The sequence below is a fragment of the Hyperolius riggenbachi genome, chromosome 1 (genome assembly GCF_040937935.1).
Source record: "Hyperolius riggenbachi isolate aHypRig1 chromosome 1, aHypRig1.pri, whole genome shotgun sequence".
NCBI classification, from domain to species: Eukaryota; Metazoa; Chordata; class Amphibia; order Anura; family Hyperoliidae; genus Hyperolius; species Hyperolius riggenbachi.
This window is the reverse complement of record NC_090646.1, coordinates 473045230-473069817: the sequence shown is the minus strand read 5'-3', so window position 1 is coordinate 473069817 and position 24588 is coordinate 473045230. Positions and strand designations below refer to the sequence as shown.

Sequence of the window (24588 nt, the reverse complement as noted above, 5' to 3'; positions counted from 1 at the left end):
ACGTATTATAGTATAAGGAAATGTTATTATTATTTACATAATGCTTTCCATGGAGCTGTACAAATATAATATATAATACTGGGTAACAAATACATACTCAGTTCTTTACTGAAGAGCTACATTTAAAGGGAACCAGAGATGAAGCACCCTTGTGTATTTTACCATATATATCAGTAGGAACATTAGAGAAAACACTTACCATGCTCTCTGTTTCATCCTCACTGCTAAAAGTGTCTGTTATCAGCTGTAATAAGAATCCCGAACTGAGCATTCAGTCTGGCTTTGCAGGGAATAATTATAGCTGAGTGATTATAGCAGAGCCACAAGGGGGCAGGCTTGGGCTTGAAAAGACACCAGAGAAGACAGACTCAGCTATAATCTTTCCGTAGCAAAACTAGACCGAGTGCTCAGTCGGGAATTCTTATCAGAGGTGATAACAGTCAGATTAAACAGAGAACAATGAAACAAAGAGCAGATTAGGTGTTTACTGTCCTGTTCCCACTGATTTATAAGGTAAAATACAAGAGGGTGCTTCATCTCTGGTAAAGCAGACTCTGGAAGATTTTGAAGCATGATGGACATAATGTGGAAGAGAGACCCAAAGGAGAGGTGACATTAATAAGAAGTCTTGGATACCAGACTGTGAGAGTAGGAGAGTTTCATGCATACAGCATATATTCTGGATGTGATGATATCTGGAAATAATAGGTGAAGTGGTGGTGGTGGAGGGAGTGTGTTAGTTCTAGAGTGCTTTGAAGGTGAGAGTTGAGCCTCATACACACTCTAGAGAAAGCACAGCCAAGGTGATCATTCTCGGCCTCTATGTATGGCTGTCACACAACATCATTACAGTGATTTCCTAAGTGGGATTGCTAAACGACAAATGAGTGCATTCTTTTGTTCCCAGTGCCGAAGGATGCAACTCACCCTTTTTTCCCTCTTCTGTCTACACTGGACAGTATGTGTGCAAAGGCACTTTTTTAACATCTTGTGAGAGGAAGGGACAGATGTGGAGTATATTTTTAAGATGGAGCTAGTTAGCAAGAGTAAAGATGGCCATACATGTTTAGATTGCCACCCAATGTGGCAAACAGATCAATCCCTCTCTGATTGGAATCTTATTAGAGAGGGACCAAATCCCCCATACATTCCACACAGATTTTCAATAGATTTCACCACCGAAGTCTATTGAAAATCTGTCGAACTGCAGCATTGCATTGTTTGATGGGTCTTCAATCTTGACAGACAGATATTATCTCCAACCAGACATCTGACACGATGAGCTGTGGTTTTTTGGGGTTGTTATCTACATTTAGTGACTACTGGTAGGAGACCACAAATACAATGTGGAGGGACATGTTTTGTTTTACTTAGGTTGAGTTATGTGAAACAAGAGAGCATGAATGAGGAAACAGCAGACACAAAACAATAAGTCAGGAGCTGAGAGAGGGAAAAATACAGCCCCACCCCGCGGGCAGAAAACATCCAGGAAGTCACATCCCTAATCGTTCCCTTGTAGGGGTATGTTTAGTTTTAACACAATAGATTGTGGCTGCTGGCATGGCCATATCTGTTCCCCATCATTATATTACCATTTCTGATGCATAACCCTAACCTTTCTCATTAAAGTTAACTCCTTCCGATGCCTAGCCCTGATCTCTCCCTTAACATTGACCTCTTCCATTTGGCTGTTAATGACTTTCTGACATCTAGCCATGACCTCCCTTCCTTAATGTGAAGCCCTCTGCTGACGAGATACTTCTATCTTTAACCTCTTGACTTAAGTTAATTAAAATAACTAACAAACTCACTTCACCCAGCAATACTCCCCAACAATACTAATACCAACCATTTACTGTCAACCTCAACTGTGATTTCATTCAACATGGGCCAGATTTTTGACAGCTGGAACTTCATCTATATAAGATCTGAATGCTAGTGGCAATTTTACCCCTTCTAGCTGAATTAACGTTCACAGCAAATAGACCCCCTGAACATTGGCTTCATTTATGTTTTTTACCAAGTACTCAACATAGCTTATAATCACATGCCTGTAACACGGTCTATGACTCATTTGAAAATTAACTAAACACGCTGTAAAACACATCAGTACACTTTAAGGCTGTATAGGTCATGACCCCATGAACCTAAGGAAACCAGGTCCAGGCACATTGGCTGTGGCTGCCTTACTGGTGTAGTGTATGTCTTATATACAGCACATATAGGACAGCAAGGAGGGAAGGAAGAGCCATAGGGAAGCTATCAGAGCAGCAGACGGCAGTAACAGCTGTCCTGAGGCCATGTAGGGACTGTTGGTAATGGGGAGCACATGTAAACAATTACAAGCAGCGTGGGGGCCTCAAATATATGCAGGATGGCAAAGACAATAATCCACTGTAATTACTGACAGGAATGCAATTTGGGTATGATTTACTATATTTCTGTTATTTTCTCTTATCCTTCTAAATCACTGTTCGTAGAATGACATGTCTATGACTGAAATAACAAATACAAATAATGCACAATAATGCAGAAAAAATTAAAAGCTGTGACTTTAACAGTTTAAAAAAACAGGTTTAAAATACAGTGGGTTGCAAAAGTATTCGGCCCCCTTGAAGTTTTCCACATTTTTTCACATTACTGCCACAAACATGCATCAATTTTATTGGAATTCCACGTGAAAGACCAATACAAAGTGGTGTACATGTGAGAAGTGGATCGAAAATCATACATCATTCCAAACATTTTTTTAAAATAAATAACTGCACAGTGGGGTGTGCGTAATTATTCGGCCCCCTGAGTCAATACTTTGTAGAACCACCTTTTGCTGCAATTACAGCTGCCAGTCTTTTAGGGTATGTCTCTACCAGCTTTGCACATCTAAAGACTGAAATCCTTGCCCATTCTTCTTTGCAAAACAGCTCCAGAGGGAACAGCAGTTTTCAGATCTTGCCACAGATTCTCGATTGGATTTAGATCTGGACTTTGACTGGGCCATTCTAACACATAGATATATTTTGTTTTAAACCATTCCATTGTTGCCCTGGCTTTATGTTTAGGGTCATTGTCCTGCTGGAAGGTGAACATCCGCCCCAGTCTCAAGTCTTTTGCAGTCTCCAAGAGGTTTTCTTCCAAGTTTGCCCTGTATTTGGCTCCATCCATCTTCCCATCAACTCTGACCAGCTTCCCTGTCCCTGCTGAAGAGATGCACCCCCTGAGCATGATGCTTCCACCACCATATTTGACAGTGGGGATGGTGTGTTCAGAGTGATGTGCAGTGTTAGTTTTCCGCCACACATAGCGTTTTGCATTTTGGCCAAAAAGTTCAATTTTGGTCTCATCTGACCAGAGCACCTTCTTCCACATGGTTGCTGTGTCCCTCACATGGCTTGTGGCAAACTGCAAACGGGACTTCTTATGCTTTCTGTTAACAATGCCTTTCTTCTTGCCACTCTTCCATAAAGGCCAACTTTGTACAGTGCATGACTAATAGTTGTCCTATGGACAGAGTCTCCCACCTGGGCTGTAGATCTGTGCAGCTCGTCCAGAGTCACCATGGGCCTCTTGACTGCATTTCTGGTCAATGCTCTCCTTGTTCGGCCTGTGAGTTTAGGTGGATGGCCTTGTCTTGGTAGGTTTACAGTTGTGCCATACTCCTTCCATTTCTGAATGATCGCTTGAACTGTGCTCCGTGGCATGTTCAAGGCTTTGGAAATCTTTTTGTAGCCTAAGCCTGCTTTAAATTTCTCAATAACTTGATCCCTGTCCTGTCTTGTGTGTTCTTTGGACTTCACGGTGTTGTTGCTCCCAATATTCTCTTAGACAACCTCTGAGGCCCTCACAGAGCAGCTGTATTTGTACTGACATTAGATTACACACAGATGCACTCTATTTAGTCATTAGCACTCATCAGGTAATGTCTATAGGCAACTGACTGCACTCAGATCAAAGGGGGCCGAATAATTATGCACACCCCACTTTGCAGTTATTTATTTGTAAAAAATGTTTGGAATCATGTGATTTTCGTTCCACTTCTCACATGTACACCACTTTGTGTTGGTCTTTCATGTGGAATTCCAATAAAATTGATTCATGTTTGTGGCAGTAATATGACAAAATGTGGAAAACTTCAAGGGGGCCGAATACTTTTGCAACCCACTGTATATTTATTTAGAAGACGGAACAGTTTCTATGCCTGAATGCTAGTGACTTGAAGCATAGCATGGGATCTGTTAAATGTGCTTACAATTATCGTTGTATATCCAATTATTCTATTAACTAAATATCTTGCAGCTGTCTTCAAGTTGACAGAAGACTTTTAATTTACTCTTGCCTCTTCTGCTGTAATATGCAGCCTCTGTCAGGACCACCACCAGAATCCATAAAATGAGTTGACCCTCACTCTTCAGGGACCCCCTTGGGTATCTCATATGCCATAAACTCCAGAGTTGTATTAATCCATGCAGAATGCTGCTGTAATTTCTTACCCCCAAGCCCCTATTCATGCCTGCAAGGAATGAGGCGGAGAAGAAGTCCTGCCCGGATCAGATACGATTCTGCTATGTGTACACTCTGTATTTGTAGGGTAAAAGAAAAAGGAGAATAATGGGGACCCCAACAATGCTTTGGGGCCCAGGGGGTGAATTTGCTGTGGGGGAGGGGGCTGTGCTAGGGGGGCCCCCAAGTCACTTTTGCCCCAGGGCCCTATTGTAGCTAGAACCGTCCCTGCTCACAGGGAGAAACTGTCTGCTGCCTCCTCCCAACTTTTCTCTGACTGCTATTTAGCAGCTAAAGGTGGGATAGGAGTCTGGGCAGCTTTCTGTACAGTAAAATTGCACTTTTGTTAATAGGAAGGGGAGCTGCAGGATGCAGGATGCAGCCAGGTAGGTATATTCAATATAATAAGCACAAAAAATACGGAAGTGCAATGTACATAACATTGTGCATTGCTACTGAATACAAATTTGCTATCATGTGCATTAAAAATATGAAACTGAACTAAGCCTTTAAAGGCCAAGATACATTTTTACTTTTTATTCCTTAACATACTGTGCCCTTTTTCACAATCTAATTTCTACTCTATTCCATTCCCATTCCATTCATGTTTCCTGGCTTCACAGCTGAATCCTGGGCCAACATGAAAAATACAGTTTAATCCAGTTATTTATTCATTAAAATAGCATTACAAGTATTTATATACAGCGAGCATAAGTACCGGCATCTGTATGTGTGCACAGGAAGCACAGATCAGACAGAAATATGGCACTGAGACCGTGCTTTAATCTACCACCTACCTAAAAGGCTTACACCGCAAGCATGAGGCCACAGCAATGACACATCAGCACACTGCCATTCATCATGGTTCAAGCATTGTGTCTCGCCTTGTCTGCCTTTGCTGGTGTTCTGAAGTGTGAGATCTAAATCAGGTTGCTGGGTGTGCTGTCCCTCTGGGCTGGCTATAACCATGTCAGTCACAGCACTTGCTGGACAGAATAACAAACCTTTTTTCCTGTAAAATATTTCTGATATATTGTATCAAATATTTAACCCTTCTGCCCCACTCCTCTCCTCTGTGAATTTTTAATACCTCCTCCTACCACATCACCCAACAAATTGCAAGGTCCCTCGCTCCCAATACATCTTCATAACTGCCTTATGGGTAGAGCCTCAAGTCCATGGGGTGGCATGCCCCCTCCTGCATTGGATTAAACATCTTCACTTCACCAGCCTCCAGATCTTCTATCCAGAAATTGCCCCACCTAATTCCATGGACAGGTACTCTTCTAACTAATCCTCCACTCAATTTCCGAGATCAAGTGTGGTAGGTGGGCAGAGACGGATTTCTGGAAAGGCCGCAAAGGCCCAGGCCTTGGGAGGCTGCAGCCCAAGGGGGCACCTGAACATAAAACAGGGGTTGCTACATATGAAAGGGAAGGCTGAAAATGGAGAGCAACACATGAAAAGGGCCCAAGGGAGCTGTTGATGAAAGAGAGGGGCTACAGTACATGGATGAGTCACAAGAAAGAGAGGGCTGCACATGGAATGTGACGGGCGCTGCTGCACATAAAAGGGGAGCCTTAAGCTGGCCACTAATGGTCCAATTTCTTGCGAAAAATCGTTTGAGCGATCAGAAATTCTGATCGGAAGTGAAATATTGTAATACATCGTTCATTACACCATCAACGAACCAATCTTTGCTTCCTATCTAGCACAACCAACAAGAAAATCCAAATTTTGGTTCGCCGAAAATTCATTCGGACGACATTTTTTTCACTTGATCATAATCGATTTTGTCTACCAATGGGGATTATTTACAACCAATCCGATCAGAATTTCTGATCACTCGAACAATTTTTCGATAGAAATTGGACCCAATTTCTAGCGAAAAATCGTTTGAGCTATCAGAAATTCTGATCGGATTGGTTGTAAATAATCCCCATTGGTAGACAAAATCGATTATGATCAAGTGAAAAAAATGTCGTCCGAATGAATTTTCGGCGAACCAAAATTTGGATTTTCTTGTTGGTTGTGATAGATAGGAAGCAAAGATTGGTTCGTTGATGGTGTAATGAACGATGTATTACAATATTTCACTTCCGATCAGAATTTCTGATCGCTCAAACGATTTATCTCAAGAAATTGGACCCAATTTCTAGCGAAAAATCGTTTGAGCTATCAGAAATACTGATCGGATTGGTTGAAAATAATCTTGTTTGATGGGGACAACCAATTATGAATGATTATAAAAAATTGTCGTCCGATTGGATTTTTGTCAAACCAAAATTTGGATTTTCTTGATTGGCTGTGATAGATAGGAAGCAAAGATTGGTTCGTTGATGGTGAAGTGAACGATTTTTCTTCCGATCACAATTTCTGATCGCTGGTTCGTTGATGGTGTAATGAACGATGTATTACAATATTTCACTTCCGATCAGAATTTCTGATCGCTCAAACGATTTTTCGCTAGAAATTGGACCGTTAGTGGCCACCTTTAACATACTTGGTCTAGGGCAGTGATCTGCAAACTTGGCTCTCCAGCTGTTAAGGAACTACAAGTCCCACAATGCATTTGCCATTATGAATCATGACAGTGGCTGTCAGACTCCTGCAATGCATTGTGGGACTTGTAGTTCCTTAACAGCTGGAGAGGCAAGTTTGCAGATCACTGGCCTAAGGCTGCAAAAAGTATAAATCCGGCCTTGAGTTACTGTTATGCCTGCTCCATTATTGAACAGTGGGGGGAGTGGCTTCCATAGTCATGACCTTCCTCCGAAATCATACATGGGAAAGTAGCAATGTTTGCCAGACTCGCACAGGATCTTTTTATTTCTGCTTTCAGATAAGTATTTAAATTATTCCCTCATCATTAAAATTGGAAATTATCTTTCAGCTTTCATCCATTTTAATACACCCCTTTAGTTCATGAGTAAAGACTAAACAGCCTCTCTTTATGTGCAGTGGGTTCTGTTTTATGCGCCTCTGTGAACAAACCTAAAATAGCCTATGCATCTACTTAGTTAATTAATCATTAACATGAAACAAGGTTTCTGCCAGTTGGCATCACTAAAAGTGTCTCCTAACCTTTCAGGAGGACAAACCCAAGACAAGAGAGCTCTGCTGATTGCATCTCCAGCCAAAGCATCATCAGGACTGGACCAGAAGGACCTTCAAGATACTGTTATATATTTTTTCTCTCTTCTCAGGTAAAGGCAACAGGAAGAAAAAAAAAGACACATATGATTTAGTATGACTTCTTTTTGTGGAGGGGATGTTTTAGAGCTAGTGAACACTAGCACTGCCAAATCTCCCTAACCTCCAAACAGTGCAGAGGATGCAGACAGAGGTATGGGGATCTCATGCAACTGATCCTGCTATCCCTTACAAATGCTTAGGGCGAGTGTTTACAGGCACAGCTCTATAAAAGTGCCAGGCTGAAACAGGAATGTGTGGGCTGCTATTACAGGTGCAAGGGTGTGCATGCGTCATAAGGAAGGTGGTACTTACTGCTGCCTGCCTCTCATATTATATCATCTGTACATGTAATCTCTGCTTCATCAAGATAAACAGGCCCGTTTTTATTTATATTTTGCTACCATCATTTTTGATCAAAAACAAATTCCACTGTGGTTAGTGTCTGCACCAAGTAGGCAGTCATTGGGCTACACAAGAGGACCTAGTGATGTGGCTTCAATACAGAAGCACAGACTGCAGGCTTGTGACTTCTGCATCAGATGTGCTAGGCATTTCTTGTAATGTTCACACACCTATTTATATACATAGCATCTCTCTACACTGCTGCTAGCAAAACACCAAAAGGTGTTGAAGTCTTTACATTTAACATAGATATCACTGTCACTGTTCACTGAACAAATTCACTAGTAGAATATTGTGTTGTATTAGCTATCAGTTAAGGCAGAAAGTTTTGAATGAAGATAATATAATACCATGAATTGGCAAACTTTAAAAGGAAGCTTTCACTATAGAACGCTTGGGCCCCTTTCACATGGGAGGCTGGACTGTGCCCTTATCAGGCAGCCGAATGGCAGTGTATGCAACCCCATGCGTGTTAACGAATGACACGCACGGTGGTACTCTGTGCTAAATGTCAGTGAATGCAGTGGTCGCCTCTGTACAGCGCCCAGACCACTCTATGGTAGCAGTGAGAGGCAGTAGATTCATCACCTTCCGCTGCCTGTGTAACAGAAGGCTAAGAAAGGATAGCTTATTTACATTTGATTATCAGAAGATGGCGAAGACTGCAGACTCATGTACTGTATGTATACAGATATTGGCCAGGAGTACCCATGCTGATTAAAGGACCACTGGGCTTGAGCTAAGCTGGTTAGTGTGCCTTATCACTTAGTGGGCGCAAACTACGGCACTAAGTAGTTTGCGCCCACACATCAGTCTTAGTACCGCTCACTGCGCGCACAGCCTGGGTGCGCCTATATTAGTACAATAATGTCGCACCTGCTGCCCCTTGATAACGGCGCATCGGGTGCCCCTGAAACGGCGCATCAATGCGCCGCTTCAGGGGCACCGATGGGCCGTTATCGTCGCACCAGGTGCGACGTTTAAGAAGCAGCGTGTGCGATGTTATCTTCGCACTGTGCACTAATATAGGCGCACGCGCGCTGCGCACGCAGTGAGCGGGGCTGCGCGCGAAGTAGCTTTGCGCGCACTAGGGGCAGAAAACTGCTTTTCACACCGGCTCTAACACTTAGCGCCGGTTAGTGAATAAAGCCCACTGTCGCGAAAATCTTAACCACTTTACCCCCAGCGGTACGAATTTCTCCGCCCCTTTTTTCCCCCCTAAAAACCAGGGACGGAGAAATCCGTACCTTCCGCGCTACCGCCGCTGTCCGCGCTCCCGCCGCTCATGCGCGCGCACCCGCCGCTCGTGCACGCCGCCGCCCGCTCGCCCGGAGATCAATGAACGGGAAAATCCATTCCCGTTCGTTGATCTAGCCCCCGCAATGATCTGCTGCTTCTTTCAGAAACATCGAGATCATTGTGAGTCTCCCAGCCTCCTACTGCTTCCTGTAAGCGTCCTTCCGGACGCTTACAGGTCGCATGGAAACAAACACTCTGTGGCCATCTTGTGGCCAAATAGTAAACTACACCCTAAAAGCATTTTACATATTCAAACATTACATTTACACAATAAATTAACTCATTACCTCCCACACTCCCCAATTTTTATTTTTTTTTTGTAATTAAAAAAAAAAAAACATACAATAAAAAAAAAAAAACATAAATAGTTAGCTTAGGGACTGAACTTTTTAAATATTTATGTCAAGAGGGTATAACACTGTTACTTTATAAACTGCGGGCTTGTAATTAGGGTTGGATGCAAAACTGAAAAAAATGCACCTTTATTTCCAAATAAAATATTGTCGCCAAACATTGTGATAGGGACATAATTTAAATGGTTTTATAACCGGGACAAATGGGTTAATACATTTCATGGGTTTTAATTACAGTAGCATGCTTTATTTAAAAACTATAATGGCCGAAAACTGAAAAATAATAATTTTTTCCCACATTTTTTCCTATTTCCCCATTAAAACACATTTAGAATAAAATAATTCTTGGCATAATGTCCTACCTAAAGAAAGCCTAATTGGTGGCGAAAAAAACAAGATATAGTTCATTTCATTGGGATAAGTAATAATAAAGTTATAGACGAATGAATGGAAGGAGCGCTGAAAGGTGAAAATTGCTCTGGTGGTCAGGGGGTAAAACCCCTCAGTGGTGAAGTGGTTAAAATACATGTAAACACATACAAATAAGAAGCATGTTTCTTCCAGAGTAAAATGTGCCATAAATTACTTTTATTTATTTATTGTATGTATAAAGCGCCAACATATTACAAGTAGGTAGTAGAAATCTAACATTCCCAATAGGTTTTGGGGCTAGTCCATCTCTCCATAGGGGATTCTCCGCAAGGCCTTTATTCTTTATAAAGACACTCAAAAAATATGCTGTTCAGCCTCCGTGCTTACTGTACACTTTTTTGGCAGTTAGATGGAGCAACTGCAATTTACTAAGTGCTTTTGGAAATAAAGAAAGCCCTAAGAATCCCCCATCAGGACATGGGCTAGTCCAAAACCTGTCAGTTCTGTCAGATTTCTACTACTTACTGTAACTGACAACAACATGGGAGAAAAGTAACTTTTCTCTGGAAGAAACATACTTCCTATCTGTATAGGTTTACATATATTTTAAATTTTAAGATTTCACGACAGTGGTCTTTTAATGGCGTTGTGTGAAGTTTTTCTTTAAGAAACATTACTTTGGGCACATGCACTCAGCTGTTATTATTATTATTTATTTATAAAGTGCCAACATATTCTGTGGCGGTGTACAAAAACATGGGGTACATAATAATATAGACAATGGTGAACACCAAATATAGACATGGTACATAATACAGAATTGGCAATAACAGTGACAAATGTAACATACAGAATAAAATATATTACAAATTCCAGGACACAAAAGGGTGAGAGAGCTTTGCCCATGGCTGCTTACAAGCTCAAGGAGTAGATTTCATACAGCCATGCACACAGAACAGTAATGAGTTCAGCTACATTGTAGCCAAACTCACATGGCGGTGGGGACAGGGTAACGAACAGTAATGAGTGTGGCTGCACTGTAGCTGAATTCCTATAGCAATGTGGCATAAGGAGCAGTAAAGAGAGCAGCTACACTGTAGCTGAACTCACATAGCAGAAGGGATGGCATAACAAACGGCAATGAGCCTCGCTACATTGTAGCTGAACTTACATAACGCCAGGGTTGTTAGGTTAGTGTGAGGGAATAGGAATGGGGTGCGGTTATAACATAGCCGTGCCATGAGGGTTAATGTTAGGTGCAAAGGTAGCGGGAGGCAGCTTAGCGTCTGGCAGAGGGCTGGTTAGTGATAGGTTTAGAGACAGGAAGGTTAGTGGCCACAGGGGAAAGGTAAACGTTAGTTATCTGGGGGGGGGGGGGGGGGTGGATAGTGTGAGGAGGGAATGGAGAGTATAATTACCAGTAATGTCTTGTGCCTTAATTAAGATACTAAATGTACCCTGTGTATCTTGCCCATCATACCAGTGAAGGCTATGGCATTTACAATGTATTCACATTGTCTGTCTGCTAACTCCAGGGGGTGTGGTGGGGGAGAGCATCCCAATCACACACCACATTACATAAGTAATGGGACAAGGGCACTATATACACAAAAGAAATAACCTAAGGAGGTGATGAATGCTAGCTGTGATAAGGATTACGATAATTCATCTCAGATTTGAAAACAACTAATCCTTTGTAGCTGGATAGGGTCATAGAATCAAGGTCACAAACAAGATTTGAATCATAAAGACCTATAATGCAACCTGGAGTGAATCAATGGTTTCAGTCCCACAACAGCTTGATTGTTAGGAGAGCCAATACTGAGCTGTAATTAGTCTAAAACTGTTATGTTTCCTCCTGAATGAACAAAGCTGCTCCTATATGTGCAACTTGTGCTGACGAAATATATTTGCTTAGTGTACTGTTTCCAATAATGCCAAGTTCTTTCAGTCACTGGAATTTAACAAAGTTGTCTATTGACATATCGGTCCTTACTTACACAGGGTCTCTAGAGCTGGAGGATACTGGAGAACAGTGTAAAATGTACGCAATCCATCTAACCTGGCTTGGACTTTTCTAAAAACTCCTATTGGTTGGCAACATTTTGGGGTACTTTGGATTGATGGTTAGGAAGATTGTGGCGCTAGTGAATAGATTCTGGATTGGCAGCAAAAGTTAATATAGGATCCGTCTCTATATACCATAAAATTATACAATAAAACTCATGCGCCACTGCATATAAATTCAAATGTACTATTTAATAAAACTCACAATCAAGTAAAAACACACATATAGTGGAACTGGCCTTGTTCCAGCAGAAAAACCTGGACGCGTCAAAAAAGTCCCAGGAACGCCTGCCTGGATTCCTCAACCAGCAAAAAAAACATATGCATGCATATAAAATCCCTGCACGTGCTTATTGGTCAAAAACTGTTTCTACTTCAATCACTGTTTCTATTGAAATCACTGTAGGGCTTTCTTAAAAACAAATGTGCTGCTTTTAGTTCAGATCATATGTAAAGGTAGTGTTTCCACGTTCCTTATAAATATAAACAAGTTCCTCCTTGTACATTTATAAATGTAGATTCTTCTGCTGCCACAGCAGCTAACTTACAGTTCCCACACTGGTTAGTGTCGATTGCTTACTCCTTTCAAAAGGGAGGGCCCTGAAGAAGGTAGGCGGATCCTAACGAAACGCGTTGGCTATTGGCTCAAAGTGTGGTGACGTCACCCCCCGGACTCTGCGTGCTGTTACGCTTGCTGAAGCGGATGTCCGCGTGTAGCCTGAAACAGAGCGATCCTGCAGCGAGATGCCGGCCGGGACTCAAGCGGATCTTGGAAGTGTAAACATCTGAAGACGTGTGCACCTTTCTCCGTCCCCCTCCCTTTTGAAAGGAGTAAGCAATCGACACTAACCAGTGTGGGAACTGTAAGTTAGCTGCTGTGGCAGCAGAAGAATCTACATTTATAAATGTACAAGGAGAAACTTGTTTATATTTATAAGGAACGTGGAAACACTGCCTTTACATATGATCTGAACTAAATGCAGCACATTTGTTTTTAAGAAAGCCCTACAGTGATTTAAATAGAAACAGTGATTGAAGTAGAAACAGTTTTTGACCAATAAGCACGTGCAGGGATTTTATATGCATGCATATGGTTTTTTTGCTGGTTGAGGAATCCAGGCAGGCGTTCCTGGGACTTTTTTGACGCGTCCGGGTTTTTCTGCTGGAACAAGGCCAGTTCCACTATATGTGTTTTTTTACTTGATTGTGAGTTTTATTAAATAGTGCATTTGAATTTATATGCAGTAGCGCATGAGTTTTATTGTACTTTGGATTGACTCAAGGGGTACTGGAAATTGTCATAGTCAGTAAATTATAGTATATTTTGAGATAAAAAGAAATCTTATATAAACAAACCTGAATATATATTTATAGTAGGTTTAAATCCTCAAGAAATGTTTTAAAAGAATGTATGCAGCATTATGGAGTACTTTAAACGTTTATGCACCAAGGGGTACTTGACATGATGATACCACCAAAAGGGGGCACCTGGCAAAGTAATTATTAATACAGTAGAATCCCTAAACACCAAGGGTCCAGGAAAAGTAGTTTACTATATCAGAAGTTTAGTATATCAGAATTGGTCATCCATTGTATATTTATACAGTCGCATGCACTCGGACCTAAGGACTGAGTTTACTATATCCAGAGGTTTACTATATCAGAGTTTACTATAACGAGATTCTATGTATAAAGGGCTAAGTGCTGTAATAATGGTAAGAAACACTGGCCTAACTCATAGTAGACCACAGAAATCTTGATAAATGGTTAGTGAAATACGAGTCATGTATTTGCATTTTTGTGCACACACAAGTTTTTGCAATAAATTCAGCTGGCCCTTTAATGAATGACTGTACTTGCAAACATGAATACAATTACTACAGTGCCCCTGGAGTTCCCCTAATGTTAATGGCCACTGCTGACCCTGTTCCCTTTGAACCATTGTAGAGGGGTTTAGCTTAGAGTCACACAATCAGCATTGTCAGCTTCTATGTATGGCTATGCAGGGGGTTAAGGCAGGAGGTAAGATGTTTCTAATTATGCTCATTGAAGAACACAGACCTAACAGAAGTCCCACCTTCCACCATAACTCCCTACTTCTATCAATGTGGGTGAGTGGATGTGACATCACTAGTTGCTTGACACAGCTGTTCCCTGCTGCATGGCTGCTTGTACAACCAGGCTATGCTGTAATTGTGAGTGAGTGGCGGTCTGGGACACAGCCAATCCCATATTCAGCTCATTGTCCTGACTCCAAAGCTATAGCGATCGATCGATCAAAATCAATTGATCGATTGCAAATCGGTTGGCCAATCGACCGATCGACGGCCGATTCCGATGGATTTCCCTCGAACTGGCAGGGTGGGAAATCTAGGTCGATCTGATAAGATTGCTTATCATTTTGCATTGGCCCTAATGGAAATCTGATGGCAAAAAAATGCCATCAGATCGAATTTCAATAGATTTCAAACTGAAATCTATTGGAATTCTATCCTAGTAAAAAATGTTCTAAAAACACATCAGATAGATAAGAAATCCATCTGATGATCTATCTGCTGCTAATCTGACGAGTGTATGGGCACCTTAAAAGTCGGGTGATGATTAGAGGTAGGAGATAGAGTAAAGCTGGCCATACACTGGCCCGATTTGCCGCCGTTTCGACAGCAGATTCGATCACTGGGATCGAATCTGCTGCCAATCGTTCGCGCTACACGCCGAATTTCGATCCATTTCGTCCGATCCCGTCGATCGCTCCGTGCGGAAAATTACCGTCGATCGCCCGCGGGTAGGGAGCGCGTCGCTAGCGGTGTTCGAGTGCCCGACGACCGACGCAATAGAACTGCATACATTACCTGCTCCGCCGGCACGACTACCCCCGGTCACCGCTGCTCCTTGTCCGTGCTGGTCTCCGGCATGCTTCAGTTCCTCCTGCCCGGCAGGAAGTTTGAACAGTAGAGGGCGCTCTACCGTTTAAACTTCCTGCCGGGCAGGAAGAAGTAAAGCATGCTGGACCTGGAGACCAGAGCGGAGAAGACAGCGGAGACCTGGGGACTGGAGTCGCGCCGGCGGAGCAGGTAATGTATGCGGGCGGGGGGAGCGGCGGCAGCACCACCACCACCACAACAGATTGTGAACGGTTTCAGGCTGAAATCGGTTCACAATCTGTTTGCAGTAAATTTAGCCATACGATCCCTCTCTGATCAGATTCGATCAGAGAGGGATCTATCTGTTGGTCGAATCTGATGGCAAATCAACCAGTGTATGGCTACCTTAATGTTTCTCACTCTTGGAACTCTGCTTCAAGTGCTTTCTCACTTCCACCCTAGTCACTATTTGGCATTCCCTGGAGTTCCTTCTTACTGAAGTGAGAGAGATATGGAGGCTACCATTTATTTCCTTTTAAAGAGGAGCTGTTAGGTATAAGGTCTCAGAGAAAATAAACACATATATCAGTAGCTAAAGATTGGCTTTACTTACATTTCATATGCATTTCACTGTCCATGTTTGTACTTCACATAATTTTTATATAGTATTTGCAGAGAATGATGCTCCTGACAGCTCATGGCAGGTTCCATGTTTGTCTGTCTCCTATGAAGCCAAATGTGTCGTCATGTCCTGCCTGCTTCCTGATGATTCCACTCTCACAAACGCTGGTAATGAATAACACTACTGTGCAGTGAATATTAATTAGCCATGTGGCTAGGAACAATAGCGGACTCCTGCAGTGTACTCTGCCCGAGATTTATTAGTGCTGTGAGCTAGACTGTTACATGCTGTTGAAACTTGAGCCTCACTAGCAGCCAGGGGAGGGCCCCAGAATGCTTTGCAGTATCTGTTATTCGGCTTGCGTCCTCCTTAGGAGCCTGGGAATACGGAGCCTTGCTGTCAGCAAACATCTAAAGTAAGAGAGATTTTTAACTGCAGTATTGCCTTTTTGGCTTCCTTCTAAACTGTTTAACCCAGTAGAATAGAGGTTTAAATTAGCTTTTGCAGCCTGACAGTTACTCTTTAAACAATATACATTGCCTATGCAGCAGATTAGATGTTTGACTTAAAGTGTACCTGAGATGAAATAAAAGGAAATATTCATACATACCTAAGGCTTCCTCCTTCTCCCTTCATCCTGATTGCTCCCTCACAGCCATCCTCTGCCTCCTGGTGCAGCCACACGCCCCCCAAACTCCCCCCATCGCGCTCCGTGGCTGCAGTAGAAAGCCCCAACTCATAAAGTTACTCGGAGCCATAACAGAGGATGCAGGAGGCAAAGGATGGTGGCGAGGGAGGGATCCGGCCGAAAGGGGCTGGAGGAAGCCCCAGGTATATATGAATTTTTCCTTTTATTTAATCTCAGGTTTACTCTAAGTTTAACTGATATTGTTTAAAAGGAAATAAATATGCCAGCCTCCATATCCCTCTCACTTCAGGTGTCCTTTAAAGTAGCAGGTATTTACATTTCTCAACCTCTTGTTTCAATTCAAACTACAGAGAAAAATCACCAAATCAAAGAAAACGAGCAGAGCCAGAGAAATCATTATTTTATGCCCCTGTTCAATTGCTGAGCACCCAGTGTTGCTTTTTCCAACCAAGAAAAGAAATAGAATAACTGTACAACTACCATGATTATCCTTGCAGTGTAATAGATATGATTACTATGGTAAACAACCAGGTAATCAAGAAATTGCTATGAAATTCTGCAGTAAATTTCATCTCACAAACACATGCACAACATTCCCAAGGTAAGTAATGAAACAAATAACCATGACATTGCAGGAAAATGAGCCGTTTAATCTGTGGAATAAATATGTTAATGTCTGGATGATTGTTAGATGTGAACTTGTTTCTGTGACATGGCCTAAGAAAACTAAATATTTGTACCTTATGTATTTGTATTTGCCTGAGTTACTAATGTTGATAAACAGTATTGTATGGTCATGCCTGCTAAGAGATGTATGTTGCTACAAAAGAGCTGTGTTCATGTATTTTTAGGCCTGATGTGCGTGGCTTGGGTATGACTCTTATTCTGGATCTACAGGATGGCACAGACAACATGGAGGTTTTTCTGCAGATGCTTCAGAACAAGGTAACAGTGTCATCATGGGCTGCCACCTTTATGTTTGGGACTATGCCGTATACCGCAATGAATGAAAAGGTAAAGCAGCCTCAAGTCTGTGGGATGAGATGTACATTCTAATCATGGATAACAAAGTGGTGTACATTTGAGAAGTGGATCGAAAATCATACATCATTCCAAACATTTTTTACAAATAAATAACTGCAAAGTGGGGTGTGCGTAATTATTCGGCCCCCTGAGTCAATACTTTGTAGAACCACCTTTTGCTGCAATTACAGCTGCCAGTCTTTTAGGGTATGTCTCTACCAGCTTTGCACATCTAGAGACTGAAATCCTTGCCCATTCTTCTTTGCAAAACAGCTCCAGCTCAGTCAGATTAGATGAACAGCGTTTGTGAACACCAGTTTTCAGATCTTGCCACAGATTCTCGATTGGATTTAGATCTGGACTTTGACATGGGACACATAGATATGTTTTGTTTTAAACCATTCCATTGTTGCCCTGGCTTTATGTTTAGGGTCATTGTCCTGCTGGAAGGTGAACCTCCACCCCAGTCTCAAGTCTTTTGTAGTCTCCAAGAGGTTTTCTTCCAAGTTTGCCCTGTATTTGGCTCCATCCATCTTCCCATCAACTCTGACCAGCTTCCCTGTCCCTGCTGAAGAGAAGCACTCCCAGAGCATGATGCTGCCACCACCATATTTTACAGTGGGGATGGTGTGTTCTGAGTGATGTGTAGTGTTAATTTTCCGCCACACATAGCGGTTTGCATTTTGGCCAAAAAGTTCCATTTTGGTCTCTTCTGACCAGAGCACCTTCTTCCACATGGTTGCTGTGTCCCCCACATGGCTTGTGGCAAACTGCAAACGGGACTTCTTATGCTTTCTGTTAACAATGCCTTTCTTCTTGCCACTCTTCCATAAAGGCCAACTTTGTACAGTGCATGACTAATAGTTGTCCTATGGACAGAGTCTCCCACCTGAGCTGTATATCTCTGCAGATCGTCTAGAGTCACCATGGGCCTCTTGACTGCTTTTCTGATCAGCGCTCTCCTTGTTCGGCCTGTGAGTTTAGGTGGACGGCCTTGTCTTGGTAGGTTTACAGTTGTGCCATACTCCTTCCATTTCTGAATGATCGCTTGAACAGTGCTCTGTGGGATGTTCAAGGCTTTGGAAATCTTTTTGTAGCCTAAGCCTGCTTTAAATTTCTCAATAACTTGATCCCTGACCTGTCTTGTGTGTTCTTTGGACTTCACGGTGTTGTTGCTCCCAATATTCTCTTAGACAACCTCTGAGGCCCTCACAGAGCAGCTGTATTTGTACTGACAACAGATTGCACACAGGCGCACTCTATTTAGTCATTAGCACTCATCAGGCAATGCCTATAGGCAACTGACTGCACTCAGATCAAAAGGGGCCGAATAATTATGCACACACCACTTTGCAGTTATTTCTTTGTAAAAAATGTTTGGAATCATGTATGATTTTCGTTCCACTTCTCAGGTGTACACCACTTTGTATTGGTCTTTCACGTGGAATTCCAATAAAATTGATTCATGTTTGTGGCAGTAATATGACAAAATGTGGAAAACTTCAAGGGGGCCGAATACTTTTGCAACCCACTGCATTTCCTGGCTCTCGTGCTGATCATCTAACTCTAATACTTTAAGCCATAGACCTGGTACAAGCCTGCAGATAAGATGCTTTGACTGAAGTCTGACTGGATTAGCCACATGCTTGCTTCAAATGTGTGATTCAGACACTACTGGCAGCAAATAGATCAGCAGCACTGCCAGGCAACTGGTATTGTTTAAAGTGATCACGAGCCGAAGCTCGGGATCAAAATCGCATACATACTCTTAAAGGAAAGCCTCAGGGTCCTACTGAGGCTTCCCTTTCTGATCTACAGCCCCTAATTGTTAAGCCTGGACCCCCATTACATTGGGGCCGCAAAGCTCTTCTTCGTGATGCGGGGTCGCGCAGTAGCCGCGCATGCACAGTACCACGGAGCCCGTGGCTCCGGCTTACTGTGCATGCGCGGGTGGGCTGGGTCAGCTTTTGCACGCCCATCCCCGAGCAGAAAGAGCTGCACGGCCCCATTAGGATTAGCGGCAATGCGTTGTCGCTGATCTTCTGGGGGGGCGCGCTCAGCGATGGGGGACAACACAGCAGGGAGTGAAGCATTAATAGGATCCTGAGGCTTCTCTCTCTTTAGGTAAGTATCTGATGTTGTGTACCTGAGCTTTGGCTAGAGTACTCTGTAAAAGGAAAGGAAGTAAATATGGCAGACTGCATATCCATTTCAGTTCAGGTGTACTTTAAGTAAAAAAAAATCTCTTGTAGAAATTTACATAATGAGTTATATTCAGATTTTTTTTCTGCACAAGTTTGATTGCTTTTTAGATTGCACAGGATGGAAACCAGTTATCATTATTCATAGATTAAGAGCAGACTTGGGGTTGATGTATTAAAGGTTGGAGAACACTGAAGGATGTAAACAATCATTAAAAAGCATTGACAAGATACTTGAAGGATTATTTGCTATCAGGCAGCAAAGTCTACAACTTTTTCTTATCTCCTGCCAGAGGGGGATTGCTGAATGGTGAGGAAAGGAGCAGTTACTCAGCTGTGGTCATGTACAACACCCACTGTGACAGCTTTGTGTTAAATACATCCAGGATGTCCTGTATTTATTAAAGATAAACTCTCTTGTTGTGGGTGTGCCTGTGCTAGCACCTACTCTAATCCACTAGCCTGTCAATAGATATTGTCATATTGTGATATGACCCACACAAGGGCTGCATGCTCCCAAATATCAGACACTTTTTTTATAAACCGGTCCAGGTTTGCTCTATCACAAGTTTTCTCCAGTGGCCTCCACGGTTCTCCAGTAGAGATGAGCAATGAGATGCAAATAATTATAGTAGCCTGCATGCAAATATGTTGCAGATTGTATGACGCATGGAACAGGTTTATTCCAAACCAACAGGGAGAGCATTTGGTTGGCCTTATTCCAAGCTGCATATCGTTTGCATTACATTTTTATGCAAGCCAGAATTATTGGCATCACATCAACCATCTCTGTTTGCCACCCTTCGTAAATGAACCTTTTAGGCAGAGTGAAGAGACAACTTTTATTAATATCAGTCTTGTACACCTTTGACATAAAATGACTCTGTTCATGTCTGGTCTCCTTTATGTCATTCATGAGCTGCCCGATAAATGATAATTACTCTTAGTGATGACACACTATACTTCAAGCTAAAATGATTACTTTGTAGCTCCATAAAACAGTCACTCGGACTGGCCAGTCACACAAAGGCAATGAAATCCTGTAATGCTTGCAGCTACAATGATCATGGCTAATTCATTGCTCAAAGAGAGGACACCTACAGGGCTTGCAAAGCACAGTCCTCCATGTAACCCCATCCTGAGTGATATATTGAAGATAAAGTGCTGATGGCGATTGCAGAAACACTTCATAAAAAGCCCAACAGACTGTGGCCAGAGGGATAATAGGACTCCAGCAGTTCATGAGCTGATAAAGGACATATTCCCAAAGAGGCATCTCTCATAAATACAGTGGAATAAAGATAATTAGTACGCTATATGGCAACAATGCATTCATTAGTAGTACAAGCAGGATCCATGCAAGCTATGGATTCCATGTGAATCAGTATGATCAGGACTGACGGTATTTGTATTGAAACATATCCCCAGCCCATTCATTAGGAAGTCCCTTTAGTGCATAAGCAGCTCCCTGACCAGGGTCTCAAACAGACATTTATTTATTTATTTATTTATTGTACTTATAAAGCGCCAACATATTACGCAGCGCTGGACATTAATTTAGGTTACAGACAATATTTAGGGGTGACATACAGCAATATGACAATACAGGAATACAAGAAAACCAGATCACACATCACAGTATGAGTACAAGGTAATGCTTAGTCAGTCACTGGATGGAGCATGGAGATTAGGCAAGTTAGGTTCACTCAGATGCCTAGCATGGGTGCACAGTAATGGAGGTGCATGATCAGGTAGGACACAAAAGGAGGAGGACCCTGCGCAAAGGCTTACAATCTAGAGGGAGAGGTAAGGACACGAAAGGTAGGGGACCAGAGTTCAGCTGTGGGTTTAGAGCACTTGTGAGGGGTAGTAGGCAGAGTGAAAAGGTGAGTTTTGAGGGCTTTCTTGAAGATGTTGAAGGAGGGGGCTGCCCTAATGAGTGGAGGTAGGGAGTTCCATAGTGTTGGAGCAGCTCTTGAGAAGTCCTGGAGGCGTGCATGGGACTGGGTGATGCGGGGGACGGTCAGGCGAAGTTCATTGGAAGAGCGGAGTGGGCGGCTAGGTGTGTACCTCTGAGTAAGATCGGAAATGTAGGTTGGACAGGTTTTGTGGACAGATTTGTAGGTCAGACATAAAGAGTAGGTAGACCTATAGGTAGACATAAAGGAAGTATAGCTAGTATAATGGGGGGTCTCACAACATTACTCAGAAGGGCTGCTCCAATCTTCCTTCTGCAACCCAGAGTAAAGGTGCCCATTAGCGGTTCAATTTATAGTAAACACTCGTATTTTCATGTGCTATAGTATGAAAACAGAGAAGCTGGTAGTCACAGTCGATCTTAAAAGAAACCCAAGGTGAAAGACATTTATTTCCTTTTGAACAATACCATTTGCTTGGCAGTGGCAGTCCTGCTGATCTCTCTGGCTGCAGTAGTGTCTGCATCACACACCTGAAACAAGCATGCAGCTAAATCCAGTCAGATTTTTGTCAGAAACATCTGCTCTGCAGGATTGTTCAGGGTCTATGGCTAAGGCTGCTTACACACCAAGACGTTACAGGCGCACGTTAGTGCGCCTGTAACGCTCCCCCAACGCACAGCAATGTAACACAAGTGGGCTGTTCACACAGCCCACGTTGCGTTACATGTAACGCTGCACGTTCTCCACAAAGTGCAGCATGCTACGGCGTTGGAGCGGCTATAGCCGCGTTAGACTGTTTGCACATGCGCAGTGGGGGGCGGAGAGGAGGCGGGGAGAGCCAGCTACAGTAGCCGCGCACATGGCTACTTAATATTCACTGCACTGGCGGGCGCTGATTGGCCGGCGGGACCACGTGATGCGGAGTGTCTCGCTCCGCATCACGTGGACCCGCTGGCCAATCAGCGCCACTCTGGGAGACATTATAGGAATCGAGCCGCCTAACGCGGCTCACTCTACCGTCGGCTCTTGCAGCACCATACGTTGTGTTAGGTGCACGTTATGCGACCTTAACGTAGCACCTAACGCAACGTCTTGGTGTGCAAGTAGCCTAAAAGTACTAAAAGTAGAGGATCAGCAAGACAGCAAGGCAATTGTTTAAAAGGATATAAATATGTCAGCCTCCATAGGTCTCTTACATCGTGTCCCCTTGAAAGGATTGCATTTTATATTGGCGCAACAGATTTTTTTCATAGATTCAATTGTAGCTGGTTTATAAATACAATATTTTCTTTCAATCTGAATGATCTTATCAAAAAATAAGATAATTGCTACATATCGCACCATTAATGGACACCTTAACCCAGGCGTGGGCAAACTTTCTTCTGATCAGGCCGCATTCCTCAAGAATGCGGTCTGCTTCTACTCTCCCTCTTTCTCCCTCTCCCTTCCCTCCTGACTTCCAACAGTGATTCGCTCGTAGCTCACCCAATCACTTGTTCCAGAGGCGATTGCCATGGCAACGGCTCTGTCATGTGACACGCTGTTACATAATGATGGCATGTCACACGATGCTGTCGTTGCCATGGCAATCACCACTAAAATGAGTGATTGGGTGAGAAAGGGAATGCAGGAGAGGAGGGGAATGCAGCCCTCTGTCGGTGGGCCTCCTTCATAGCACCCGCGGGCCACCGTAGTTTGCCCACCCCTGCCTTAACCCCTTCACCTTGTTTCTCTGGACAGATCAAATCTCCCAGGCAACTTCTTGTTATATAGTAGGATGTTCCATTCAAATAAGCAATGGTTCATGTTTCACTTTTGCTTATTTTAAATAAAGTTAATTTAGTCAAGTTACTTTGTTGCTATTATTAATATTTTTCTATCTAATTTTCATAATAATTGATTAGTAATGGCGCATACATTAGGTTGTATGAGGTACTCTGACTTTCTGAAAATTAAGGTTTTTCATTTTGTGCAGTTGGGGCGCGCTAACAAATTATGCAATAGCACATTGGTATACAGTGTCATCAAATTATTCCTCTTCATTAAATACAAAGGTGAACAAAAACCAATTAGAAGCAACAGAGCACAGCAGAGTTAAAAATGCACATTGCATACACAATGCATTCAATCATCCAGCATTCACAGAGACACTGGTGACCGGTCACTAGATAAATCTATTGCCAACACAGTATTAGCTTGTACTGCAGTCTTTAGTAGCAAAGCATGCTTAGATTAGTGTATTGGGCAGAGCAGCAAGGCATACAGATAAAAAATATATCCACAATTTTTGTCCACCTGTTTAACCGATTGTATAATGCCATATACAGTTCAAGCCATTTATGCTTTGTCTACAAATGCAGCCAATGTAGCTATAGCAGCCTCACAGGGAGTACTGTATTTTTAAGTCCAGTGCGCACTCACCACCAACAGATCAGCTGCCGCTTGATATGGAGGTTATCTGCATGGTCATCCAAGGAGTCACTCACTCCGTTAGTGTCTGGGAAGCTTGCGGAGGAAGCGAGTAGCAGCACAGCATGGTCAAACTCCCCAGCCACCTGACATGCGGATCACGGGGATAGCTTACATTTTCAGCTCCCACGCTTAGGGCCGATTCTCTCATGAAGCAAGGTGAAACATTATTATTATTATTTATTGTATTTATAAAGCGCCAACATATTACGCAGCGCTGCAGAAATTACAGGGGTAGCATGTTTGTACTGTGTTTACACTAACAGCATGAAGCCACAGTAGGTGGAGAAGCGAGAGGAGCAAGGTGAAGAGGTCATCATTGGGGAAAAGCAGCTTGTTGTGCTGTGTGAAGAGTCTGACAGTGAGTGAGGAGGGGGGAGGCAGGAGAGCAGCAGTGTTTCATTTGACTTGCACACCAGAAGGGAGGAGGTGACACTGCTGTCCTGACTGAGGAGGAATGGAGTGGCTGAGGGTGAGCAGTTTGTTTGTCACAGACTCACAGCCAGCCAGTGTGCTATTGTGTTGCGTTGCAGCATGTCATGTGAGAACATTAAATGGAGCGGAGTAAATTGTGCGATAATTCCAGATCAGTGGTGGTGGGGGGAGGTGCATTCTCACAAGTTTGCCTCAGGCAGCAAAAAGTCTAGAACCGGCCC

The 24588-nt window shown here is 42.9% G+C and overlaps 1 protein-coding gene across 1 annotated transcript in view; it reads left to right on the top strand.

Annotated features, from left to right (window-relative positions):
- The window catches only part of ARHGEF40 (Rho guanine nucleotide exchange factor 40), a 168527-nt gene that overhangs the window by 52511 nt on the left and 91428 nt on the right, over window positions 1-24588 (top strand). Inside the window, exons 5-6 of the mRNA XM_068240785.1 lie at window positions 7589-7703; window positions 17172-17265. Of these exons, the coding sequence (XP_068096886.1) occupies window positions 7589-7703; window positions 17172-17265 (209 nt within the window). The remainder of the gene's footprint in view (window positions 1-7588; window positions 7704-17171; window positions 17266-24588) is intronic.